This window comes from Meles meles, chromosome 15 (assembly GCF_922984935.1).
Source record: "Meles meles chromosome 15, mMelMel3.1 paternal haplotype, whole genome shotgun sequence".
Taxonomy (NCBI): Eukaryota; Metazoa; Chordata; class Mammalia; order Carnivora; family Mustelidae; genus Meles; species Meles meles.
This window is the reverse complement of record NC_060080.1, coordinates 54,225,348-54,252,210: the sequence shown is the minus strand read 5'-3', so window position 1 is coordinate 54,252,210 and position 26,863 is coordinate 54,225,348. Positions and strand designations below refer to the sequence as shown.

The window sequence follows — 26,863 nt, the reverse complement described above, 5'->3', positions numbered from 1 at the left end:
CCTGGTTCGGCTGCTCACTCGGTAGCCTCGCTACATGTGAACTGCAGACAGGCACGCAAGTTTATCTTTTTGATATCGTTCCCAGTGCCTGGCATTTAGGAGAGGCTCAAAATACACTTGCTGAATTGAGACCTCTCTGAAGTCCCATAGAACCGGGCACCTTCTACCATATTTTATTTCATGGTTATGCTAATAATTTATATCCATTTACCCCCTCTAGAAAGCATATGGCACAAGAGGGCCTCCATTGGTAGCTGAGGTAGCTCGAATGCCTAGAACGGTGCCTGGCACACAGTAGGTACTCAATAAATACTTGTTGAATGAATGAGCCCCAAGTTTTCTCATCTATAAAATGTAGGTAACTATAGCTATTGAAAAGGATTGAGTGGATAAGAGAAAAATGCATTTCAAATGTGTTGCCCTGAACTTATCACATGGGTGGCTGTAACGATGCTTTTGTGTTCTCCTGTAAAACTTGGAGACCCATTCCTAACACAGCTACAAGCAGCAACACCTGAGGTCAGCAGCCTAGTCTGTTCTTAGAACTGAGACTGGTTTGAGCATTTCTGGGGGCCAGTGTGGCAGTTCCAGCAGGGAAATGTTCGCCTGAAGTACTGAAAAGTCTGCCAGGAGAGAACTGGTCCCGGGAAAGAATTTCTCTTGGGGGGAAAAGTCAGTATTCGCCAACTTGATTCAAAATCAGTGAGCCACCAAATAAGAGGGCCGTTTTGTTAAAATATCCCAGACTCTGTGAGCCCTGGGTCCTGCTGCCTTACTAGCAAACTGCAGCACCTGCTGTCTGGACAGGAGAAGTGGGAGGATGTGACACCATGGGTGCCTCGGCCTTCTGGGGCTGAACTGGCAGCAAGTGGCAGAGCAGTTGAAGTAAATATGTAAATGATAGCGGAACAGAATCTTGTTCCAAGCACATGTGATGCCAGGAATAGCTGGGAAGAGATGAAGTCACTGGAGTCTCTACAGAGAAGGTGGGGACAAGGAAACATTGTATTGTGACCCTGTTTTTCCCGAGATTGGTTATGGTCTCAAGAAATGTTAAACAGGCGACAATAGAGATCATGCCTTCTAGTTACCTCATTACATACAGCTCTCCTCTTAAGCTTTGTTGCTTAAGAGAAAAAAAAATCTGTTCCTTTCTCTTAAAAATTCTAGAATAAACATTTTTTTAAAAGAATTATTTATTTGTTTATTTGACAGACAGAGATCACAAGTAGGCAGAGAGAGAGGAAGGGAAGCAGGCTCCCTGCTGACCAGCGAGCCCGATGTGAGGCTGGATCCCAGGACCCCGGGACCATGACCTGAGCTGAAGGCAGAGGCCTTAGTCCACTGAGCCACCCAGGCGCCCCTAGAATAAGCATTTTAAACACAAAAGTCCCTGGGTGCCTGGGTGGCCCAGTCGGTTAGGCATCCAACTCTTGGTTTTGGCTCAGGTCGTGATCTCAGGATCATGAGATGAAGCCCTGTGTAGGGCTCCATGCTGAATGTGGAGTCTGCTTAAGACTCTGGCTCCCTTTTTCTCTGCCCCTCCCCCTCTGTGCTTCCTCTCTCACTCGCTCTTTTAAATAAATAAATAAATCTTCTAAAAATAAAAACAAAAGGTCCTACTTTATTATTTCCCCAAATCACCCTGGAAGCCTTGGAACTCCTCTGCTATTTTATGCTCAAAGGCTTATGCCAACAACCACCAAAACCTTGGCTTCCTTCATCACACTGCACAGGTCTGCTTTGGCCTCCAAAGCCAGGCAAGAGTTCTTAGATTTGTGCTCATTTGGGTTTGTTGATGTGTATACGGAGCCATAGGAACATTGCCTCTGGCCATGCAGGTTGTGCTCCCCATGACCCTAACCCCTGCCATAACCCAGGCTGTGGTGTGGATCATGAGCCCTGAGGTTGTACCGCATCAGAGTCCTGGGTCACAGCGTATGGTCTGCGACTTCTGTGGTTTTCGTGTTTTGGATAAAGCTTCAAAGTCAAAGACATTGGGTGATAAGGGCTCCAACATTTTAAAGTGATTTGAGACAACCCTGTAAGCTTCCTAAAAGATGCAGGAAAATGGCGACCACCTCCTCAGCCCCTCCTGGCTATATAAGATGCACCAACTGAAAATCCTGTGCGAAGGCCCCAGGGTGCCTGCTACAAGAGGATTGTGCTGTCGCATTCACAGGATGCAGGCTTCCTGAGCTATAGGAACTCTGGGTCTGCCTCCCCAGGTACCGGAGTAAAATATGGGAAGGGAGTCCTTGGAGTATCCCCAGGAGTTTGGGGGTGAAGTGTAAAGATAGGAGGCTAAGCAAAGCACCCCACAATGGCAAAGCAAAAGGGGAGGAATAGGGGACCAGCTTGCACTCATGGCATTTGGAGGGACAAGGATGCAAGGCTTTCCCATGCAACAAGGAGACGCTGCAGAAGCGAGTCGGGCTGAACTGTGCTGGAGGGCTCCTGCTCATCAGGGTCCCCAGGAAGGCAAGGGGCTCCAGCTTGCCGAGTGGGGTATACCACCAGCTGCAGAAGGGGAGAGGGGCGGGTTCCACAGGGAACCCCAGCCAAGGAAAAGGACCGCTATATGCACCCTGATCCCAATGCCCCTATCCTGCCCCAAACTGCACGAGGCAGGTGTAGAAGGAAGCTGGTCCCGGAGCCCAACCTAGGAAAAGGAGGGAAGTTCTGAGGCAGATATGAGATGGAAGCTGTGAAGACTTGGTTAGATTTTTTTTTTTTTTTTTTAATACTTGAGAGTACTTGGGAAAGGAACTAGAAAGCCGTGGGATCTGCAGGAATTTCATTAAGGATCACATTTAAGCCCTTTCCTAACTCTTACCTATCTTACTGAACTCAGTCTATTTAAAATACTTGTTGCAAATATTTTAACAATTCCCTTCATTGGCTACTCCAAACTTAACGCCTTGCATCTTCATTCGTAGTAGATCTTACTTTGCAGAGAAAAAGGACTTGGTGGTGGTAGGGGCAGCAGTGGGCTTTCTAACTGGTCAGAACCCAGCCCGGACTCACACATTCACCTCTTCCTGCTGAAGGCATCCACAATATATTGCTGAAGAGCTTCGCTTTGTTTTCTTTTTCTTTTTTTTTTTTAACTGCCCTTATCTACCTGAAAGCAGAGTTTCCCAAAGAATCCATTAGTTATAAATCGGTCCCATCTCCAGGAATTTAGCAACCACAAAAGATAGACTCCTATCACTGGAGAGGAGAATTTGGCTCAGGAATAAGCAATCACCTAAACAGACATTTTCACAAAATTGCCATTTATCTTTTCCTAAAAGTCATTTGTTTTCTTAGGGCGCCCTTCTCCCCACCCCCTTCTCTTATTAAGATGGTATATAAACCCCAATTCTGCCTCCTTGAGTCATAATTTTCTGTGAATTCCTGTGTGAGTATGTGAATAAAAATCTTTTTTGCTAATCTGTCTTTTTGGCAGTCTAATTTGAAAGCCCCCTTGAAAAGAACTGGAGAGGGTAGAGGAAAAGTTTTTCCTCCTTGACACTGCATTAATCTTACTGCCTTTCTCCCATAGCAGGAGAAGAAGCATTTTCCTTACTCAAAACCAGTAACTTCACCTGTGTTCAGGATCCACCCCACTCCTTACTCCCCCTGCCATTCCTTAGGGACTTTGCCCAACTTAATATATTTTTTTAAGATTATTTATTTATTTATTTGACAGATCAGAAGTAGGCAGAGAGGCAGGCAGAGAGAGAGAGAGAGTGGGGGAAGCAGGCTCCCTGCTGAGCAGAGAGCCTGATGCAGGGCTTGATCCCAGGATCCTGGGATCATGACCTGAGCCGAAGGCAGAGGCTTTAACCCACTAAGCCACCCAGGCGCCCCGCCCAACTTACTATTTTTTAAGTAAACTTTTTATTCTAAAGTACTATTGGGTTTACAGAAAAGTTGCAAAGACAGTGCAGACTGTTTCTATGTATCCCTTAACCAATGTCCCCTGCTACTGATGGCATCTTAGCATCACCATTAGACTTTGCCAAAACTAAGGAACCAGCACTATTATTTACTATAGCTAAGGAACCAACATCAACCAAACTCCACAGTTTACTTGGATTTCCCTACTTTTTCTCTAATGCTCTTTTTCTTTTTTTTTCAAGGTTTTTGTTTGTTTGTTTGTTTTTTTGACAGAGCACAAGCAGGGGAAGTAGCAAGCGGAAGGAGAGGGAGAAGCAGGCTCCCTGCAGAGCAGGGGAAGCCCGCCTGATACGGGACTCAATCCCAGGACTCCGGGATCATGACCTGAGCCCAAGGCAGTGGCTTAACCAACTGAGCCACCCAGGCACCCTCTAATGCTCTTTTCTGCACCAGGATCCTATCCGGATATATTATACTTATTTGTCATATCTCTTAGCATCTTCTGGCCTGTACCAGTTTCTCAGACTTTCCTTGTTTTTTGATGACTTTAACAGTGTTGAAGAGTGCTGGTCAAGTATTTTGTAGACTGTCCCTCAATTGGGATTTGTATGATGTTATTCTCTTGGTTAGTCTGGGATTAATGGGTTTTGGAGAGGAGGACCACAGAGGTGAAGTACCCTTCTCATCACATCATGTTAAGTGTACATATTATCGACATACCACAGGTGATGTTAACTTGACCATCTGGTTGAGGTGGTGGTGGTTGGGTTTTTCCACCATAAAGCTACTCTTTCCATCTCCCCATTCCAGACACTATTTTTTGGAAGCAAAGCCAACATTCAAAGTATGTAGAATGAAGCTCTACTTTGGAGGCAGGAGGGTCTACATAAATTAGTGAAATTTTTCTATGTGAGAGATAGGTCTTGTCTTCCCTATTTATTTTTGCAATCACTTATATCAGTATGGGTGGTGGATATTTACTTTATATTTTGTTACAATCTAGTATTATGTTATTTATTTTGTTGATCCCATTGTTCCAGCTTTGACTACTGGCAGTTCTTTCAGGCTGGTGTCTGTGTCCTTGTGGTAGTTTCTTTTGTATTTTTGTTGTTGTTGTTTAGCACTTCTTTGCTTTCTAGCCGTACAAGATATCCCTAGTTCACCTTGTGTCTTTCCTGTCCTCAGCCATTTCTTCATGGAGCCCTGGTTCCTTTCATTCAGAAACCAAGATCTGGGTGCTGGGCGTGCTTCTTATACATTTACTTCTCTCTTTCTTTCTTATTCCTTCATCTTCATCTGCTCCCTCTCTACAGGTTGTTTCTCCTTAGCTGCTAAGATAGGACCGTATTCAAGTGCTTCCCTCCTTCATCCTTCCCCATCCATGTCCCCCACTGGCAAGCTCCCTAGTTCTCTCTTCATTTCCATTCAAGCTCATGGCATGGTCACATTTTATATGAATTTGAAAACATAACACGAGAGATTAATAAAGTGTCAACTCTTGCACAGAATATGAGATACATGCAAATATGAGGAATGGTCAGGTACAGCACTTCAGAGCTGGCAGTCTGCGGGAACTGTGCCATCACCACTGGAGTGGGCCGAACAGGCATTGCCGACACTGACAGGGCACCCAAAGTGGGTGGCTCTCCCAAGTCCAGCTCCTGACAGTCTACGGTGTGGGCATTTGCTGTCCTCCCTGTTTTACAGGGGAAGAAACCAATGCAGAAGCTCAGTGATTTATTCGAGGTGACACAGCTAGGAAGTGACAGACAAGGGACATAAGCCTCAGCAGTTGGAACCCATGTTCTTCACCTCCACTTCTCCACACAAGGCACCCATTCCCCTTTGTCAATAACACCACTGTTGTTACCTTGTGTCAGAAATTTGGAGAGTGATTTTCCTGACTGGTTTCCTATTGCTGCTATGACGAATTCTCACAAACATGGTGGCTTAACACAGCAAACTTACTCTCTTACGGTCCAGAGGTCTGATACAGTCTGGTACAGGGGCAGGAAGTCTGGAGTTCATTTCCACTGGACTAAAGTCACGTTGTCAGCAGGATGGGTTCCTTCTAGAGACTCCGAGGGGGGAATCTGTTTCCTTGTCTTTTTCACCTTCTAGTGGCTCCCTGTATTCTGCTTCCTCCATCTTCAAAGTGACACCCCACCCTTCCTGTCACCACACTGCTGCCTTCTCTGACTCCTCCTGCATCTCTCTAACTGGAAGCTGTGATAATGTTGGGCCCACCTGGAAAATCCCGAATAGTCTTCCCATTTCAAGATCCTTAATTTTATCACACGTGCTAAATCCCTTTTGCTAGATAAGGTGTCCTTCACAGGTTCTGGGCATTTTGATATGGATAATGTCAGAGGCACTACTCAGCCCATAGCAGTGACTACTGGTTGTTTTTTGTTTGGTGTCGGAGTCACTGATAGAAAATGTAATTCTCGGGCACCTGGGTGGCTCAGTGGGTTAAAGCCTCTGCCTTCGGCTCAGGTCATGATCCCAGGGTCCTGGGATCTCTGCTCTGCAGGGAGCCTGCTTCCACCCCTCTCTCTGCCTGCCTCTCTGCCTAGTTGTGATTTCTCTCTGTCAAATAAATAAAATATTAAAAAAAAGAATAATATAATTCTCTTTTCCCAGCCTACAAATGTCATCTAAACATTTGTTCAATGATGTTACTAGTATGAGAACTGGAGGAAAAAAACACATTCAAATCAATAATATTGGAATGCAAGTTTCATATAATAAGGTATGGAAAAGGCTGTTAGATTAAGAAAGATAAATCTTTTAAGAAATAAAACCAACATAGTGTGGGGGAAAAAAACAGGGGGCCTCGCTGGTGTTCTGGGAAGTAACATGCATCTGTGGTATTCCCTTAAGTTGTGGATTATTTAAGGTCCTTGTATAAATTGGAACCACGTTGTTCTTCAAAATATAACCTGCCTTCTTTACACCCCACTCATTCCTCAAATCATTGCAGTCTGCCCCATGACTTTACTGAAATTTCTCTTGCTGAGGTCACCAATGGCCTCCAACTGACAAATCCAAATAATGTTTTTCTCTCTCGTTTGATTTCTCTTTGGCATTTAAAACTATTGACCAGGAGTGCCTAGGTGGCTCAGTTGTGAAGCGTCTGCCTTCAGCTCAGGTCATGGGCCCGGGGTCCTGGGATCGAGTTCCACATCAGGCTCCCTGGTTAGCGGGAAGCCTGCTTCTCCCTCTCCCGCTCCCCCTGCTTGTGTTCTCTCTCCTGCTGTGTCTCTATCAAATAAATAAATAAAATCTTTAAAAATAAAATAAAAGAAAAATAAAACTACTGACCACTGCTCATTCTTGAAAATTTTTCCTCTCTTAGCTTTGGTATCACCCTTCTGTTTTTTGGACTACCTTTGTGGTTCAGTTTTCCTCCATGGCTTTTCCCCCCTACCTATCCTTTAAATGTTGTCATTCCCAAAAGATTTTTAAGTGTTCTTCTTAGTCTACATTCTCTTCCTCTGATCTCATCTATGTCCAGGACTTACTGATGACCTCTCTCTACCAGCAGTCAAGACTTCTCTCCTGATTCATGCTGCTAATGGCCATCTGGACAACTTCACTTCAACCGCCCACGGGTGGGCACAAGAAAGACATTTTGAACTACTGTGGCTGTTTCACTCAATGTTTTTGATCACTTATTTTAGCTGGGCTAATGTTGATGAACTTTCGTCAAAAAACTCCATCCAGCAACTCCATTAAGCCAATTTAATTTTTGATCAATTTCCTCTGCAATGTATTCCCATTTTGTTGTAATTATTTTCGTCGGGATCCAGTTTCTTCTATATGTTTTATAATGGAGACTTAGTCAATTTTTGATTCATTTCAAATTTTACCAATGTATCTTCTGCTACTAAGTTCTCTTGTGGCTACTGTATCTATAAAATTCAAATTTCCTGGTCAAAAATTTTGATTTAAACTTTGTCACAATTTCATTCTTCCACCAATTTTTAATGATATGTTGTTTTAACAGATTTGAATTTAACTTGAATTGAGTATTTCTACCAGTAATATTCATTATAAACTGAATCAAGTTCGACAGTTTATATTTAATTTTTTGTTCCTCTGTGAGAAAACTGTCATCAATTTCCCTCTGATAACTTAAGGTTTCTCTGAAGAGTAAAAACAGAGTCTGTCCTTGAGGTCAAAGGTCCTGCTCAAAAACAGGGTGTTCCTGGGGAGATCTGGTAGAAATACTAATTTCTCCGGGGCGCTTGGGTGGTTCAGTGGGTTAAAGCCTCTGCCTTCAGCTCAGGTCATGATCCCAGAGTCCCGGGATCAAGCCCCACATAGGGCTCTCTGCTCTGCAGGGAGACTACGTCCCCCTCTCTCTCTGCCTGCCTCTCTGCCTACCTGTGATCTCTGTCAAATGAATGGATAAAATCTTTAAAAAAAAAAAAAAAGAAATACTAATTTCTCCATATGTGACTTGGCGAATTCCCTATCTAGTGATGATCTTGGTCCCAAAACCTTGGTGCTAGAGAAGTGGGCCACTTTCTATAGAGAATATTTGCACTCCTTTTGGGCCTCTGGGCTAAGGTTACATAAAAGCAGGTTGAATTGCTAGTCTTCTTCCATATAGATTGAAATGCTAACTGAAGCCGTCTAGATCTTACTACCCCAATATAAGAAGAGGTTAACTCAAGAAAAATTCTTAAGATGGAAGGAAAAAGATCTTTGTCTCCAAATCCAAAGGAAAGTTCTAAATCATCTGCTCATGGCTTTTCTCTGGGTCTCACTCTGGTTCTTCTCACTTGGTTCTCAACTAGGGGGTGATTTAGGACACCTCCTCCCTGGCTGGTCTCTTATTAACCAGTCTTGGGGTTGGCAAAAATGAGCCACAAAAGGGTGAATGCAAACGATAGCACCCTGTGGGAGCTGGAGCTGCTAAGTTTGGCTCTCCCTACAAGGAAGACAGAGCTAAGTCACTGACGGTGAATCTGCATTTGCAGAAGGCTCGCATTCCTGCGTCTACCTCAATGGGAGTGATGCTTCCCCCAGAGCACTCCAAGTCACAGACAAGGAAGACTGTACTCTTGGTTAATGATAACCTGAAACAGAAAAAGCACAGGAACTTCACATTATAGAATAAGATGGGGCATATATTTAAAGACAGACGAATCAGATCTTAGATAAATCTTTAGTAAAAGGAGGCAACTTTGGTTTTACTCATGTATATTATACCAGAACTCTCTGGATCCCTGGGTCTTTTGTGAACACCATTACCAGCTTGAACTTGGACTTGAACTCAGCCCTTTACCAATTTTCCCTGAATGATGGAGGTCGAAACTCATTAAAGCCAAAATATTACTGTTATTTTCCTCAAATATGGAGAGGAAATAGGCAAGCAGGTTCTCTCTCACACTATGGATTTTAAGATTCATAGGTATAGTTCTTTTCTCCCCAAGACTTTTCTTGGCATGTGTACTTTGTGTACTTTTAAATTTTATTTTAATTCCAGTATAATTAATGTACAATGTTATTAGTTTCAAGTGTATATCTAGGGATTCAGTGATCCTATCCATTACAAGTGTACTCTTAATCTCTTTCACCTAATTCATCCATCCCGCCACCTACCTTCCCTCTGGTCTCTCTTACGGGATTTTTTGTTTGTTTGTTTTTAAAGACTGAATTCTGGGGGCACCTGGTTAGCTCAGTGAAGTGTCTGTCTTCGGCTCAGGTCATGATCTCAGGGTTCTGGGATCAAGCCCCATGTAGGGCTCTCGGCCCAGCAGGGAGCCTGCTTCTTCCTCTCCCTCTGCCTGACACTCTGCCTGCTTACGCTTGCTCTCTTTCACTCTGTCAAATTGAGTAGGTAAATAAATAAAATCTTAAAAAAAAAAGACTAAATACTGATTCAGATTAACATATTTTAGGAGCTCACAGTAAAGTTTACAATAGCAGGGAGCTCTTTGGTTTTCTTGGCTCAGTCTGTATGGCCCCGCTGTCTTTTATTATTCCATTTATGTCTCCATGTAACATCTAGAAGGAAAAGTATGTCTCAGGAAGTAACAATGTTGGCACTGGAAACCAACCAACCAGCCAGCCAGCCAACCAACCAACCAACCAACTAAATGTTCTTTGAAACTTAAAAACACAAAACTAGGCTTGGTACTATAAAAGGCACTCATGGAACCTTCAATCCTAGGAAGATCTGACTTAAGAAATAATACAAAATATAAATCACTTACTTTTATTAGGTCCATTTTAATAAAGTGTATAAGAGTTTACAACTCAAAACAATTATTCATAAAAACTATCAGATACATAAGATAGATCACACGAAGAGTGCAATAACATAAATTCAATAGTCTGCAAATAAGAGGTATCGCAAAAACTGTTAAGATTGACTTTATAAATGTCTTTTTCCCTTCCTTTCCCATGTTCACAGCCCTTAAGATTGTGTGCACGTACTGTTTCCTGGGGTCTGATGACCGTGGTATTCCTTATAGCTGGGTCCACTCCCTCATTCAGTCAACTCAAAATGTCTTGTCAGCAGAGTTCACCTCTTTTCCATGGAAGGAGCATTGTCCTTGGCCATCATTTGGTTTCTGTGCCCTAACAAATGACAGCACTTTCTCTTTCAAAGGAACATCTTATAGGCCTTGTGCTGTTCTGGTCACTACTGCCAGTCCAACACCGCATATGAGCCAGGGATTCAGGTCAAACCCTACTGAGTTGCATCCTTGTGGATGAGAAGAGCATGCTTACTGTGGAAACAGGCTAAGGCAATGGCTTATTTTGCCCACCTTTATCTAGAACAACTCCAGTTCTCTGAGTTGTTGGCAAATGGGGCTGAATTCACTCAAGCCAAGTGCCTACTGTTACCACTTGGTATTCTTTGGATGCCTTCATTAGGAGGTCTTAACACCATGGCAGAAAGCATGAGGACATGGACACACACACACACACACACACACACACACACACACACCCTCTCCATTTACAATCCTCAAACAGGAGTCTTTGATAGACCCAGAGAATACAACTGTTTTGCCATTTCAGAGTGAAAAGGCTACAATGTCTTCGCGCACTCCCAAAGTCTCACTTTATAACTGACATTGTTAAAAAGCGTTTTTGCAAAAAAAACAAAAAACAAAAAAAACCCACAAAAGCCATTTCTGCAATTCCTTGCTAAAAGGAATCAAACAGATCCCTTTAACACATATATACAGTTGTAACATAATGCAATGGAGAGAACTTTGACTTGATTTCAAGAACATTACTATAAACTCTGAACAGTGTCACCCATATTGAGACTGCCAGGAAGTAGCTTGGACAAAATTTCTTACATAATTACAAGTTCTGGGAATACTAAACTAAGCCGCCGGTGTGCTGGTTAACAGTTAGGTATTTTTACAAGCTATTCCAGAGTCCTTTCATACCTAAACTTACCCCTGCATTCTGGGGCACATCGGGCGTGGGTGAGATCATGATGGAGAGATGCCTTTGGGTTGTGTCTCCAGGGTAAGGCTGGACTTCTGCCAACTTTTCTTCATCTGTTCTTCTGGTCCGTAAGAAATGGGGAAGGTGAGCCACTTCACTCTTATCTGGGATTATTCCACTGTGGTGAGATTACCATAGGTTAAGCTGAAACTTGGGCAGAAACTGTTTACAGTAACAAGGCACATAAAAATTGACACGATCGTCCAGTCATGCCTCTCATCATTCATTTATTGGTATGGTTGTAGGAGGGGAATGTTAAATGGGGAAATGAAGTGGGAACAGGAACAAGGAAGGTGAGCCAGAAAGACCTGCAGGAATTGAGAAGCAGCAGGAAAGAGCTGTGTCTGGCAGTGTTTTAGTGATGGGATGTTGGAGACCACATGAGAGGCCTGTTTCTAATAAAGGTCAAGGTACAAATGAGGCAGGGAGGACCAGGAAGTGAGAGAGCAAGGCAGCACCTGGGGAATCAAGACACTGCCAGTGTGGGTTCTCACATCGAAACTGAGGCAGCTAGTTGTTTTCAGCAACCTAGAAGACTTGTTCTGTAGCAGAAGAACGCAGGAACAATTCCCAACCAGATACCACTTTTTTTTTTTTTTTAATTTTCAAGCATCTTGAAATCTTTAAGTAAACTTCACAAATCTGCAAATGTTCTGATAGTTTAAAAAACAAAACAAAAACCAAGTAGTTGTTGACTAAGGCATTGAAAAACGAAGAATTTAAAGTACATAATTCCATTTAAAATCCTCATGTTTGCTCCATCAGGCAGGATTGGATTAGAACCCGGGGGTGACTCTGGGCATTTACAAAGTGCTTCTACTTCTTTAGAAGCTGCAGTCTACCAGCAGCAATCCTATGTACCTTTATCAAAATGATCCAAGTTTCAAATTTCTCAGGTAAGACTGCGTCCATGTGGCCAGCAGCTCTTCCAGAGTTGATTGGCATGTGTTCTCCAATTTCAATTCCAAAGACACAGCCCATAATAACATTTTTCCTTATTAAAGGCACCCAAGTTGACTCCATTTTAAGTTGTATCCTTCCTGCTAGAGAATGAGTTGGATCTCACCCTTCTGTAGTTTCCTATAAAATCCTATTTGATAAAATGCACACGTATTATGTGACATATGTTCTGATGATTTTTCTTTATCAGCGTGATTGAATTTGTATTGTCCGGTCACTCTGGTGAATACATTTAAGTAAAACTGCAATCTGCTACTTTATGAGTTGCTGAAATGTCCACCCAATAGTTTGAAACACTGATGGACCTGTACTCTAAAACTTACTAAATAAATAGTGGGCCAAAAAGATGCTGGTATTTTCCTCGAAAATTTCAAGAATGTTGGTGGCCAAATTAAACTCAGACCTAACACGGGCATGCGGACATGTACATACATCTATGCATACCAAATTTTCAACTCAATAATGATGGAGCCCAAAATGACATTAAATTTATGACCTAGATTCACCGAGGTCCTGCCCAGCATCTGCTTCTGCATCAAGTTTTTGTTCATTCCCATCTCCCAATCTAACAAGGACTGGGAGCCTAACAGGCTGTATGTGAGCTCAAGGTGAGTATTTTCCACCACACATAATATAACTTCATTAATTCAATAGTGCCTGTTAGTCATTTAACGCAGATTCTTTAAAAGAGTTCATCAGTGCATGTCGTGAATTCAATGCTTTGTATCTAAAATAGATTCTGGCTCATTGCCCTCCACTGAAATGAAAAGTCACAAGTTCTTGCATTCCCTATCAGATGTGTAAAGCAAATAACACATAAAAGTAAAAGGTGTAGTAGCACTTTGTTGACTATATATCTTCTTTTTCTCTGTAATGTTAACCTGTTGCAGTATTAGTTGTTGGAAACATGCATTTGCTACTAATTCAAAGCACCCTGGGCGCTCCTAATTCCCTTAACACTAAATCTTCTAGAATTCCAGATTCAGAATGGCCTCTGGCAAGAGTATTTTATCTTTAAATGATGCATTTACCCTATATGATCCACAGATCAGTGGAGCATTTACTAGTTATTGGCTGACAATTAATGTAATATAGTCAAAAGTTTTCATGCATCACTCAGTAAGAACACAAGCAATTTGCATGTATTTACGTTCACTTCTATTCGAAGAATGTATTTAGAGACCCTACCCATCAGACCTCTCCAGTGAGAATAAAAACGGGTTACAAGCCCATGCTTGACAAAGGATTCAATGATGTGATAAAATCACCATGATTTTATTGATTTTGCCTCAAGAGCTAAAATGGCTGCTTGATTAGTTAGAAGTGATTAAATAACCAAAGGAAAGACATTTTGCAGGGCTGTTCGAGAGGTGATCCTGAATATTTGAGGGAATGGGAATGACCTTCCACTTGAAGAGTTCCTGACTTGGGGTGAGAACTCTCCCTGAATATTCTTATCCTCTCAGCTCCTGCCTTGGAGGGCTTTACTTGATAATGGCCAAGGGAAGAGGCTGGGATGCAAAGTTCCATGTGCGTTAGCCCAAACTATTTATTCAACTGGAGAGAGGATTCTGCATCCACCGTTACACAAAAGAAATCAGAAATCATCACGGGGAGAAAAGCAGAGTCTTAGAAGGGACATTTAACGTTCATCAAAGTGAAAGACTGGAGTGGTTGAAACCTCAGGCGTAAAGCCATCGCCAGTAGCCCTGATCCAGTTCCAAGTACTTTTCTTTTCACCTGGATGTTTGAAACAGGTGGAGACCAAACTAGAAAATGTCTTGAGAAGTTGCTGTTCATATTCTACCCCCGAGATTCCTGAATTTCAAATTTAAAGTATATGACACCTATTCAACTGCAATAGAGTTTGGCATTCTGGCTTGATTCTTGGATGAATTTCCAACTCTTAAATCATTCATCTGTTTTGGTAAGCAACTCTCACAACTTCTCCAGCTAACAGACATCACTGACATCGATTACAAGTCAATGGAAGCTTTCAGGTTGAAACATGGTACAGCAGCTCTTTCCATTAAGTTGAACTTCCTCAGCATAGACCTTCCCATTGAGACAAAAGTTTCACCTTAAGGCACTAATAATAACAGGTATGGAAAGAGCCGGGAATGAGTCAGATCTTTCCAGAAATAGATGACATTTCAAAAACACAAGTCAGTCACCTATCTGGCCTACTTTAACATCTACAGAGGACAGGAAATTGAAAGATTTTCATGGATAGTTGATTAAGCTCTTTTCTCTCAAACTGATTTACATGTCTCAGATTTATTTTTCCTCAAGAGGCAGTGGAGAAAGGTAGCAAGGAGTCGGAAAACACAAACAAGTATGCAACTCTAATTTGTAGCCTAGTCTCATGATTAATTCTAGGAGGACAGTCTGGAGTGCTCAGACCTAAGGTTTTTAAGTACTTCAAAATATTACTAAGACCACATACCCAAAGGTTGGAATTGGGACAAGATGCTCTTTTCTACTGTTCTGAGAGGGGAAAAAAATCATAATTTTTTAAAACCATGTAAACAGAATTTGTTAAGAGCAAATAGCAAATTTTGGAGGAAAACATCTACTCCATGAAACCTCAGTTTCAGCAGGATTCTCCTATACCTTCCAATGGATTTGATTTTGCCACAAGACAGAACTAAATAAAAACGGGGCTCAACTCAGTTAGGTCAGGAGACAAATGCCAGTAAATGAGTGGTTGTGGAGGTAGGCACAGTGAGACAGGATTTACCTACAGGAAAAATGCTCCCTGTGCGTGCACCAAAACACACACGCACACACACATACCTGTGCACTCAGAGTGATTTAAAAAGCACGGGTGTGGGAAGGCTCAATACTGTTCAACATGAGCACAGATATCTCATCTGTTCGAGTTTCTGCATAGGAAAGGATCTGATGCAGGTCACACACCCACAAACACTCATGTGTGAGAGGCTATAGCCCGGCTCGCAGACTCAGAAACGGATCCAGAGAATCCTTTGTAGAGCTGCTGGTTTTACAGGAATGATTAGTATCTGCAGGATTACACTTCCTCTTCATTTGCAGGATTTTCATCTTGGATTTCTTTCCATAAATATCCCCTTTGCAAGAGCATTAAGTCGAGTCCTGAAGGGACTAATCTTGAGTCCTCAACGGACAAGACTCAGAGCAGGAAGTGCAGGGAAAAAAAATTTCGCAGTAACATGGCCCCTCTGGGGTTGGGGTGAAGTTATTTCTGGATTTTAACAGTCTTGGGGCCAAAAAAAGACAGCAGAGTTCTGGATGGAGGTGGAGATGGAAAGGCCTGGAAGTCCAGAAATCAATACAAACAAAAGAAATGAGCATAACTTAAAGGGGTTTCAACTGAGTATCACTGCCACGGAGTTTGCTGCCCGCAGGAATCCTGCTGGGACGCGGGGAACGGAGAGATAATAACTGGTGCACTTCTTCTGAGACAGGCTCAGCTAGGAGTGATGTGATGAGTACTGAGGGTGTGGTAAAGACAGAGGCTTGAAGGCTCAGGTAGCGCTCCTAAGGTTTCTGCTTGCCTGATTTGGAAGGAAAGGGTGCTAAAGCAAATGGATCCACCGCTGGCAGCTCCGTAGTCCTGGAGGAAAGGGACGTGATGGAAACAGAGCCAGCTATGGACTGTCTGTTGGTCTGGGAAACAATTTTGTAGGCAGCAATGGGCTGGGCTTCTGGACTTGGCTCATCTTCTGGGCTATAGTGACGGGAATATTTGGATAAAGACTGGGGGCGGAATGGTTTGCCGGCCACAGGGCCTGAGATAGCTTCTTTCTGGGGCTGAGGTCCTTTGTTTCTGTCATTAGGATGGCCCCCAGATTCCAGGGAGGATCCCCTGGGAGAGATGCTGTCAAGATGGTCTGCTGCTTGCACAGAATGGGAGGGGAGGTTAGACTGCTGGACAAAAGCAGCCACGGGGTACTGAGCTCGGACAGGGGCATACACTGCTCTCTCAAGGCCTGGGAGCAGAGGGACATCATCAGTCTGACTGAGGAGACTGGCCTGCACAGGCAACTCCTGGGGGGTGCTCTGGGCAACCGTTAACTCCTCCACGTTCTTCTTCTTGGTAAAAGGAGCTCTCAAGAACACGTCCGGTTCCTCTGGCTGGGAAGGAGCCACACTGCCCTTGGAGACAAACGGGGCTTTGGAGAAAATATCCAAGTCATCAGCTGGAACCCTTGAGCTCCTGAAAGGGGCTGTGGCAAAAACATCTGGTTCCCCGAGACCGTCCGTGGCTGGCTGTGGGAGGGCTTGGAATTGGTTCTTTCGGCTGCCCTGGCCTGCCTTTGCTTGCTCGGTAGAGACTTCATGCTGAGCGAATGGAAGAGCTCCCCCCAGCTTCTCCTGGGGAGGCTTGCAGCTCTCGTCCTCTTCTTCGGACTCCATGAGGAGAGGTCGAGACCCACTGCAGTCCAGCATGTCCCCCTCGAGATCAGTCCCTTCCTCTTCACTGCTGTGGAATGAACTGTTGCTGGAAGGGCCATCTCGGGCCAAGTAGTCTGATTCTAAATTGTTCTGCGTTTTCGTGCCAGGTACCCTGGAGGGGTCTGGATATAGGGGAAGGCCTTTAATGCCCGCTGAGTCTTTAAAGTGCTCTACAGTTATTACAGGACAGGGATTGGGCTCTCTCTGGAGACCTAGAAAAGCACAGAATGCAGAATTAATGCACAGATCAGATCAGCTCTCCTCGGAACATTTAAAATGGTCAACCCATGGCAGAAACATCGTGGGACCAAATAAACAAAGGTTGAAATGGAAAAGGAAAAACAGAAAACTAAAAATCAGGCAAGGAAACGGCACACAAACTGGAACACAAGCAGTCACTGTCTCACATTTTGGAACATGATAGGCACAATGTACAGGAAAGGAGATGAAGATGTCAGGCGCACAGACATTCAGCACAACTACACGAGGCTCCTGCTCGCGGGGCCAGGCACAGCCACCTGCTCTACGTGGCACTGGCTCAGGACGGAATGAAAACAAACCCGGTCGCTCAGCTCCACATATACCATATGGAAGTTCTGGATTATGCAGAAATACTGTCTGGGGACAAATGCAACTGAGTATCTGCAAGTGGTCGTCTGCTCCACACTGCCCATTTCTGAGGACAGATTCTCAATCCCAAAGCACACCCCCCCGCCAATCCCTAACCCCAAGAGCAGCAGAGCACGGCTGCTTGATAAATGCACGATGTACATCCGAAGCACTATTCAAAGAGCACAGGAGTGCCCCAAATGCCAACACGGAACGTGCCTTCCAAGGGGAGGAGACATAATCAAAAATCATATGAAGTAAGTCACCTTCAGCTGGAGTTGGTGCGGAATTTTGTTTTCAGTCTTCTCAGTTAGGGAAGATCTCCTCTGCTTAAATGAATCCATTATAAAGTTCTTTAAGCAGAAGGAGTAAAATACATGGGTTAACTGCAGAAATATTTGCAAACGCCAATACACTAGTCTACTTCTAGCTAGATGGACGTGCCTCAGGGTGCCCTGGCTTTTAAAACCAAATAGACAATTATCAGAATGCAAGAGAGCTTACCTTCCAAGAAATATTAGCAGGTTAGAAGTATGTCATTGGGCACATGTTAGCAAGAGGGCAGGAAAAAATCATATGTAACTAAGCAAGAAGAATCCAGAGAAAGGGTGGTTGGGGGTAAAGAGAGCATTTCATCATGGGTTTCCCAACCCACCAGGCATTTGGTAGAGTGGCTTGGATTCTGTAGATGCCCTGGAACCTCTGTACTGAGGTAATTCCATCAACCCCTCCTCATGTTACCCTCTCCCCTTCCAGGCAAATCATTAGCTAGTAGAAACTTCTGCTAACAATTATCCCCTACCAAGGTTTCTGCTTGAATTAAGCACACAGAACACAGCAAAAGCGGCATCAAAATCAGTTTATTGGGAAACCAGTCACTTAGAGACATTACATCGTAAAGAGATGTTAGAGAGAGATCGGAACATTTTAGAAGACCCTGTACAAAAATACTATGTTTCTCGGAGTTCTAGAACTTTTTAGCAATGCTTCTTTTTAAACAGCTCTGATCTTAAATACTGTTTCCAGAAACAAACAAAAGAAGGTGAGTGTCCCCCTCATTTTCTGAGTTTGAATGCATTCAGTGAATTTCCAGTTAGGAGTCTTTAAGTGAAATTCTGTACTGGTGCCAAACAGCTTTCTGAGTAGTGTTTGAAGAATATGATTTTGAAGAGGATACATTTTTTTTTCTTGGTGTTGCGGCTTTGGTATGTGCACCCATGTGGCAATAGGAAAGCGTTAATCAGCTGTTAGGAAGCAAATGGAACATCTTCTCTCTTGCAATATATGTGGAGAGACATAATCCTAAGCTTTCAGGCAAGTATAATGATATTAGTTCTGCCACTGTGATTCTTAGGTGGTGATTTCTGGGAGGAAATTCAAATGAAAAGGGGCAAAGAGGTTTTCCAAAATAAGATTTGCCAAGCAAAGGGGCATGGAAGCTCCCCTCCCCCAAGACTCCTTGAACCATGTTCTAACACAGACTCAGCTAGACAAAGTTTTCAGTTGCCAAAACTAAGACACAATTTCTCATCTGCTGAAACTACCCCCAGAGCTGATGTTATCAAGCTGGTTCTGTGGGAGAGCAAAATATCTTTTAGGGGAAACATGGTAAATTTAGTCAAGCCAATGACCAATTCTGGCACCATACCGATCAATAATGAAAACCGGACACTAGTTTAACTGGAGTTAGTGCTTTTGGGAAATTAAACTGAATTCAGCCAGATCTGTTTGTGTGCAGAGAACGCCAAAAAGCAGTTTCCTACAGAATCGGGGGCACTCTGGATGCCTGCAATGTTGGATTACCTTTTGAGAACGATCAGGTACCAAGTGGAGGGGACCATATCCGGAGCTGGACAGGACAGAACATGCTCACGCTATCTAAATTACTTAAAAAGTGGGTTCTTGGACAACTGGAAACCTGCCAAATTAGCATATTCTAGGACCCTGATGGTAACAGGAAAACCATACCTAAAAAACCTCACAAGCCCAGTCCCAAAACCCCTGTGACATTGAGTTTGAAGGGGAAACTTGTTTCCTGTTACTAAAACAAGTTTCTATTTTTCAGCATGAATCTGCCTCCTAAGGGTTAGAAAACTACCTTTAAAAGATTTTCCTGAGAAGGCCAAGTCTCTTAACCTCTTTACTCTTTTTCGAGAAGGTGTACTGTGACTACAGCAGAGAGCAACCACCCTTTGCTGCTCTCCCAAGCCCCGCGTTCTGGAGACCCAAGAATGCCAGTGGGTTTGGGAGAAACACAGACATCCATACGCCCTTAGCACAAGACACAAAGTAGTCAAGGAGAGATTCTAAATAACTTACAAGCAGAAGATGGACATTAAATCTTGTTGGCAATTAGAGGTCTTTTTTGGAATATTGAGTATGTATGTTCTTGTAAGGAAAGCATGTGTTTTCAAGGTGAACAATCCTTGTATATGAAAATGGCCTTGCCCTATCAGGTAAACATGTTTGAAACAGTCTGACTGCTAACAAAGAAGGATTTGCACTACTTTAACCCCATGTCTTGGCCCCATTCCTCTGGCAACCAACAGCACGCACAGCAGACACCCCAGGACCACAGAGCTCAGTGAAGCCAGCCAGTTGTTCCTGAGGAGCGGAGGCCTTCAATCCAGGCCCTGGTCTCATAGGCTGCACAAGGGTCCTTCTTATCATGAAGCCTCAAGTGGGGCATTTGGTTCTAATCCCCTCAAACTAGGTTAGGTCTCTTTTCATTTTGGTTTAGCGCATTAAATTAAGCAAGAAGGCAGGACACCCTTCTTTTTCTTGCTCTCATGGAGGACTGTGTGCAAGGTTAAGGGTCAGCACACTTTTTAGGAGTTCCACGAGTCTATTTCAAGGCTCCAAATTCATGCAGATTCAGAGTTCGTGTGCTTGACAGAGCAGGAAAGGAGTCCCCAAAACTCTTTGATGACCTGTTCTCTAACGGCCTGTTAACTTGCAAAGCAACCCTAAGTGCTGAGTGATTCGGGGTACGTCTACTCTGGGGATTTTATCTGATGGACACAGTGAAGGGGTTATCAGAGTGCTTTCAAAAAAATCAGAATCTGAAGACTCAAATGCCAGGCTGGATAGTCTTTAGTGCAATATATCTTGCACAGCCAGAATTTTACTTCCCCCCATACTGTAAACTGAAATAACAGTTACAAGCAGTATCGAAGACCTACTTTTCCCAAAACTGAAAATGAAGACTTGGGAATACTGAGAAACCTTCACATATATTTGGCAAATAGAAAGCAAACTGTCCCTTCTCAAGAAGGTCAGATATGCAGCACCAATTGAAATTCACACTCTCAGAGCCAAATCAGGGAATTAAGAGATGGACATCAAATTAATAATTGCCATGACCGGGGCGCCTGGGTGGCTCAGTGGATTAAGCTGCTGCCTTCGGCTCAGGTCATGATCTCAGGGTCCTGGGATCGAGCCCCGCATCGGGCTCTCCGCTCTGCGGGGAGCCTGCTTCCTCCTCTATCTCTCTGCCTGCCTCTCTGCCTACTTGTGATCTCTCTCTCTGTCAAATAAATAAATAAAATCTTTAAAAAAAAAATTGCCATGACCTTTCAGCTTACATGATAAAATTAAGGGTTTGGTTCTACCCTATGCCGTGCAGTGGTTATTAAAGCCCAGGACTGGGGAACAGGGATTTGGTGGGAGCAAATGCGGGCCAGTGACTCTGCACCTCTCAAGCCAATGGAGCAATTAGAGAGATTTCTCCCTGGGCATCAAACTGCTGTTGCCAGCATCAAATGTTTAATTAAACTGGCCGGGGTAGATTAAGGATCAAATTAGAGGAGGGCAGCTGCAAATCTGTGCTCCATTTGCAACCCCGAGTCTAGTGACACCAAATACAGGCTCACGGGGGTTTTCTTCTCTCTGACAGCAAGGGGAAACCTCGGTAGCCACACTCAGTAAGTCACTCAACAATGGGTTCAAGTCCTTTTCGCACAACTGCGTTTTCAGATCAGGAAAGCGGCAGTTACTGTAAGTTATTTACATCTGTGAACATCAGGCTCCCGTTTGAACAGATAAGTCTTTATTCCCCTGTATGTTTACATAATAAATTGTTTACAGAGCTTTTTTTTGGTAATACAATACTTGCGTAGCAATGTTTAAATTTCATATTTTTACTGTAGAAGGGAGCTTCGCGTACCTCTGTTTGCTCTGTCTTCTTGGGGAGGACGTGGTAAAGACCTGTGGTAAGTATGCATCCATGTGACGAGGCGATGTGCCGTAGGGGGAGGGAATACTCACAGGAAAGAGAGGAAAGTCAGGACACTACATCCAAGTGGGGACCAGGAAAGTGTCTTCCGTTCAAGCAACCGCCACCGTTTGGTAACTCTGCCTAAGTCAGCATTACCCAGAGAACCTCCCTCCTCCACCTTAGTGAAAGGAAACCCAGGATAAACAAAGAAGTATCTTGTTACAGATTATCTGAAAGGGAGGCCATCTGGGATTCATTTTGACTCAAGAAACCCAAGTACATCCAACTTCAGGAATATGACTAGGGTGGAAAATGAAAAGACTAACGTTGTGTTAGTAAAATTATAGTCTCTAGAGAGGAATAAAAGATAGCTTTGTATAATCTGGAGTGTTTCAGTAAAGATTTCATTTTAAATATCCCTCTGATAGTTTCTCTGTTCTGGCTGGCAGCCTCTAATTTGCTTAATTTTGTACTTTGGGCAATCTTGTCATTTTTTTTGTCCCCAAACTCTAAGTTAGTAACTACATGATCCTGGTAATGTTATAGCCAGAGAGAGTTAAAGACTTCTGGAAATTTAGACAAACATCATCATGGGAGTCTTGACTTTGGCCCAAGGTATCTACAGTATGAATTTATGAAGCTGAACTCAGATCCCTCCACACTTCTGGGCTGAGGTCAACCCCAAAGGTCTCCTCCTTCCTCTAAAATTGCTGAAGGCAGAAGACTGTTCCTGACCTGGAGAAAACTGTGTTAGTTCACATGAAAATGATCAATTACCTGCCAGGACAGTAGGAAAGAAAAGTATTATAAACAAAACTAAAATTTCATCTTGAGAAAAACAGGTTCTTTTCTTGAGTATGTTCTCCTATAATTATTGCAATCCAAGTTCTATAATTCTAATTCAGGAAGCGCCATGTTCAATATCAAATGACACTGAACAAAGTGACAACCTCTTTCATAGTCTATTTTAAAATCTGCATCTTTCCATTTTCTAAACCACTAAAGACAGGTGAAATTATGGCAGTTCCCTTATTCAGAATATTAAGGAAATCAAGACTGATTGTTGTCATTTTCCATTATAAGGTCCTCTCTGGGAATTTTCTGTGGATTATTCTTTTTACTGGGTTCAATAGTAACCATGTTTCATGGTGGAGGGTGATTTTGCTTTTTGGAAACAGCTAAATGTGACTCAGAACCAAGAGTTATGGGAAAAGATTAAGACAGAGAACATACTTCTGGCTGCTAAAAGCAATACTAATTAGATAATAATTCAATGGATTTTCTTATACCGTATTACTGTCCTTGACAGTGTTTCTAAGGACGGGGGTGGTTTCAGAATTAACTTAAATGAAGGCAGCACCGTTAGAGTAGTCTTAGCTTCCCAAGTAAAACCAGATGCCTTTGAGGGGAACAATACTCACTGAGCGGCCAAAATTCTGACAGGTCTGCTAAAGAAATCATTAATTATGACTGTGGCTAAGACTGTCCATTTACACCTTATCTCCTCCGACTCCTGTGTTTTTACAAATACTGGGACTTAAATTTGGTGATCTAGTTATCTGAATGCTGTAAGGGGGAAAAAAAACTTGTGATGTGTTCTGGTATACCTGGTATATCTGGTTACCACTCTTGCACAATTGAATTAAAGCAAATCAGAAACATATGCTTATAGTATCTGCCCATTTTTAAGTGCCAGATCACTGATTATATATTTTAAAAGAATTGCAGTCTTCTTATACTGTTTTGTTGGAATAGGTAGGGCCATTAAAAAACAAAACGATACTTAGATACTTAAAAAAGAAAAAATCTATGTCCCCAACTGTCCAATAATGTAGGCTTCTATTCGGATAACCAAGGAAGAGCCACTCCAGCAGTAAAGGGCCATTATAATTCTCTAAAATGTAAATACTGCTCCAGTAACACTAAGAACTACAGAAGGGAACTAAAGAACATAAGGATTATACAGATCCTTCATAGTCCTTCCCAAGCATCATAACATGTAGGTAGAATGCCAGAACTCCATAAGCTTAAAGACCTTCCAGTCCAAACTCATCACCGTATACCTAAGGAACGACCACTCTTAGAACTGGAGCACCTGCTGACAGCTATCTGGCCGGTGACTGGCAAAGGACTTGGCCGGAGACTGGCAAAGGTGAGGGAGGGATCCCAGGGGGCCTGTCCTGCCCAGGCCTCTTCTCCCACGGCTCGGCCTTATGTCCCACACCTGTGAGATGAAGTGGATGGACTATAGGCTGGTCTCTCTTAACTCGCTTGTGGCTCAGTCTAGAGTTTCGTGTATCTCCCGATTATCAGACGCTGTAGTGTCTCTAGTGTCCTATCAATAAACCCTTTTAGCTCAGGGATGAAGCTGTAAACTAACGGAGGTCCCATTTACCGAGTCACTCACATGGATTCCTAACTTAACAGAAAAATAGTTCTCCCCTTTGAGGTCCTATTCCTAAAGAATAAACCCAAGATGATTTCATGTCATTATTTCCTTCAGACTTCCTCCATCCAGTCTAGTCTGTTCATTTTCATTAACAGTCTCCATTAAGCTTTCATGAGCCAGACAACTAGGGAATATATCTCAATGTGATTATGGGTAATACAAGCAAGGAACGATTTAGAGATACCGAATTTCTAAACTGTACTCTTCACTTCTTCATTAAATTGAGAAACTAGATGTTCCATTATATTTCTAACATGTATATGTGTGAACAAAAATCAAATTGGAAAATATAGGCATAAAACATTCTTATTTAAAAATAAACATTTCCTTCATTAGTTTATACATTCTTTCTATGTCCAGGAAAAAGAATACAGTTTCAATCTTCAGTAACATTCCTGTCCAGAAAGGGGCAAACCGAGTCCCATTTTCACTGCTGTCCAATCATGGAGAGCTCTTCAAGGACATCTTTTTTTATCTTCAGCAGGAAGGTTGTGCCTCCCTCAATTTTGGAAATGATCCATTATCCTAATAGAGGGCTTTACTTAGCTCATCTAGTTTCAGCTGGCACAGGAAGTATTTAAAGTCAGAAGGAAGACTGAAAGATTCAGACTTTTCCTCCGATGCCTTTCAAAGGCTGTTCTCACATTTCTGGGGTCAAAGCTTGACCTCCAAAGTGCCGTGTTTTGTAGGCCGTTGTTGCCTGCTCAACTTTCTTCCCCACCCCCGCTTAAAGTGCAAACGTGTGGAAAAAGAAACAGAAGTACTAGAGAGAGAAACAAACAAATGAGCGTGGAATTTTATTTGTACAAATCGGATCAATTAAGAGTCTCCCCTTCTGATCATGGAAAGCGGCACTCGAGGAAGAGAACCACAACGGGCTTCTCCGTGCCCGCCTCATTTCGAAAGGGCAATTTTATAAAATTGCTCTCTATGGGAGGAAAAAAAAATACACTCCAACGAGTAAGGACATAATATACAGAGGGTGACCATGAGGCATGTTGTCATGTCAGTGCAGGGTCCTTTATTTATTTTATGAACAATATTCTAAGGTTAGTGAGGAACTACGCTTTGTTTTGCTTTTTAATCTAGGAAGCCAAGGAAAACCAACTGGACATATTTCATTGGCTGCATCCTTCGATTCAAACATCAGAGAGAAAGAAAGGTAAGTAGCCAGAATCAATTTGTGCCTAGCTTATTTCTGATTATCTGAAAATAAACAACATGCTTATTCTACAAAGACAGAGGACCTGCTGAAAGCTTATAGCAACACACAAGTCTACTCAAAATGATTCCATATGTTACACTGTAGGATTGCTGTGTAGTTATACAAGGGAAAGAGATCAAAACCCTGTACAGACACCTGATATCAGACTTGAAACGCCAAGTGGAAACAGAACTATTCAGCGTCTTCATTTATACACAATTTACAATATTTGATTCAAAATAAAAATCACAAGAAAAATACATCTGTTTCTGCTACAATTCCTTCCCCTCCCCCATCCACCCCCCAGTGAAAAGTCTTCTAATAAAAGGTATCATATTACCACCATTGTCTCATTTTGGTCTAACTCTGAGATCCCGGCTCGGGACAGTTAACATGAAAAGGAATGGCAATACTTGGGTTTTATATAATGTACACATTTTATCCAAGGATCTCAAGTACTTGCAGTCACGTCTCCAGATCTGAGAAATCACGGTTCAATGGAAGCCAGAATGCTGGATGAATGCTGGGCAGGTTGCATGGAGTGTAAAATCCCTTGGCTAAGTCTACGATCAAACAAGGTCAGAACTGGTGGGCTAGAGCTGGGCTCAATTGCTCTTTTCAAACACATCCCATCTGTCAGTCAGTTTTACCCTCTCTTAAGTCACACACCCATCTCCAGGCTACTGCCCAGAGTCAAGACCAACTGAAGAAGCCACGTCCTCATGATAATGCAGCAGTGTAAAAAGCAAAAACAGAGAAACACATTCATCAGCATCTGGCCAAAGGAGACAGGGGCTGGGAGGATTGGTCTGGGAGGCCATTCCTAGCAAGAATGAGACAAGGGTGTCAATTCACTAGTTTCAGTTACAGTTAAGCTTTGGGTGGAGTTGATTCCAGCAGAGAAGTTCATGGCATCTAGCGCTTGATTTAAGATAATGCTATTGAAGAAGGGTAATGAGAAAACACAGCAAACTAACAGGGAGGAACTGGCCAAGGAATATCTGGAGGGCCAAAGTGATTTTCTTTCCTTATCGTTTCTACAGGAGAAGGCAAGGGGTAGGAGATAAGGGCTAGAGGGGCCCTTTATTCGCAGATTTTTTAAAAAAATCCTTTTTTCTTATAACTCCGTAATGAAAACGTGTATTACGGTGTGAAGGTTACAGAATTGCCTCTGCTACTGGGTCCCGGCTACAGGTCTATGAGCTGATCCACCAACAGTAAAGACCTGGCTAGGTTGGGAAGACTGGACTCAGAGCTCCCACTGCTGTTTCTAGAGTGCCCACCTGGAAGTGGAGAGATAGGAATTCAGTACAAAACACAGAGGGTTAAGGTTTAGATGTGCAGAGCAAGCAAAGGAGAAACCAAACCAAACCCCAGAAAAGCAACAGTTTACATTTGCAAACTCTTACATGTTGATATTTTAAACATACAAGCTAGGTATCCACCACCTCCCACCAAAACTCCAGGCACACCATACTAGAGTCAGAAGGCCTCGCAAAGAGGATGCTATTTTCAAATGAATAGACATTCTGCCTGAGAACTGCTGGCTGGACCCTAACTTCCTGATAGCATCAAATCATCTCCCTGACAAAGTAAAAATCAACAGTTTTGCTTTGGGGAG

The 26,863-nt window shown here is 42.9% G+C and overlaps 1 protein-coding gene across 12 annotated transcripts in view; it reads right to left on the bottom strand.

Moving 5' to 3' along the window:
• Positions 1–10,108: 10,108 nt before the first annotated feature.
• Positions 10,109–26,863, bottom strand: part of LOC123925575 (AP2-associated protein kinase 1) — a 172,342-nt gene continuing 155,587 nt past the window's right edge. For 8 of the 12 annotated variants that reach the window (XM_045978906.1, XM_045978909.1, XM_045978901.1 and 5 more), the window contains one exon: positions 10,109–16,976. In XM_045978906.1, coding sequence (XP_045834862.1) covers positions 15,847–16,976 — 1,130 coding nt within the window. In that variant the 3' untranslated portion in view covers positions 10,109–15,846. Of the gene's footprint in view, positions 16,977–24,821; positions 26,526–26,863 lie in introns of those variants that run through there. The other 4 variants (XM_045978910.1, XM_045978911.1, XM_045978912.1 and 1 more) reach the window with 1 other exon arrangement.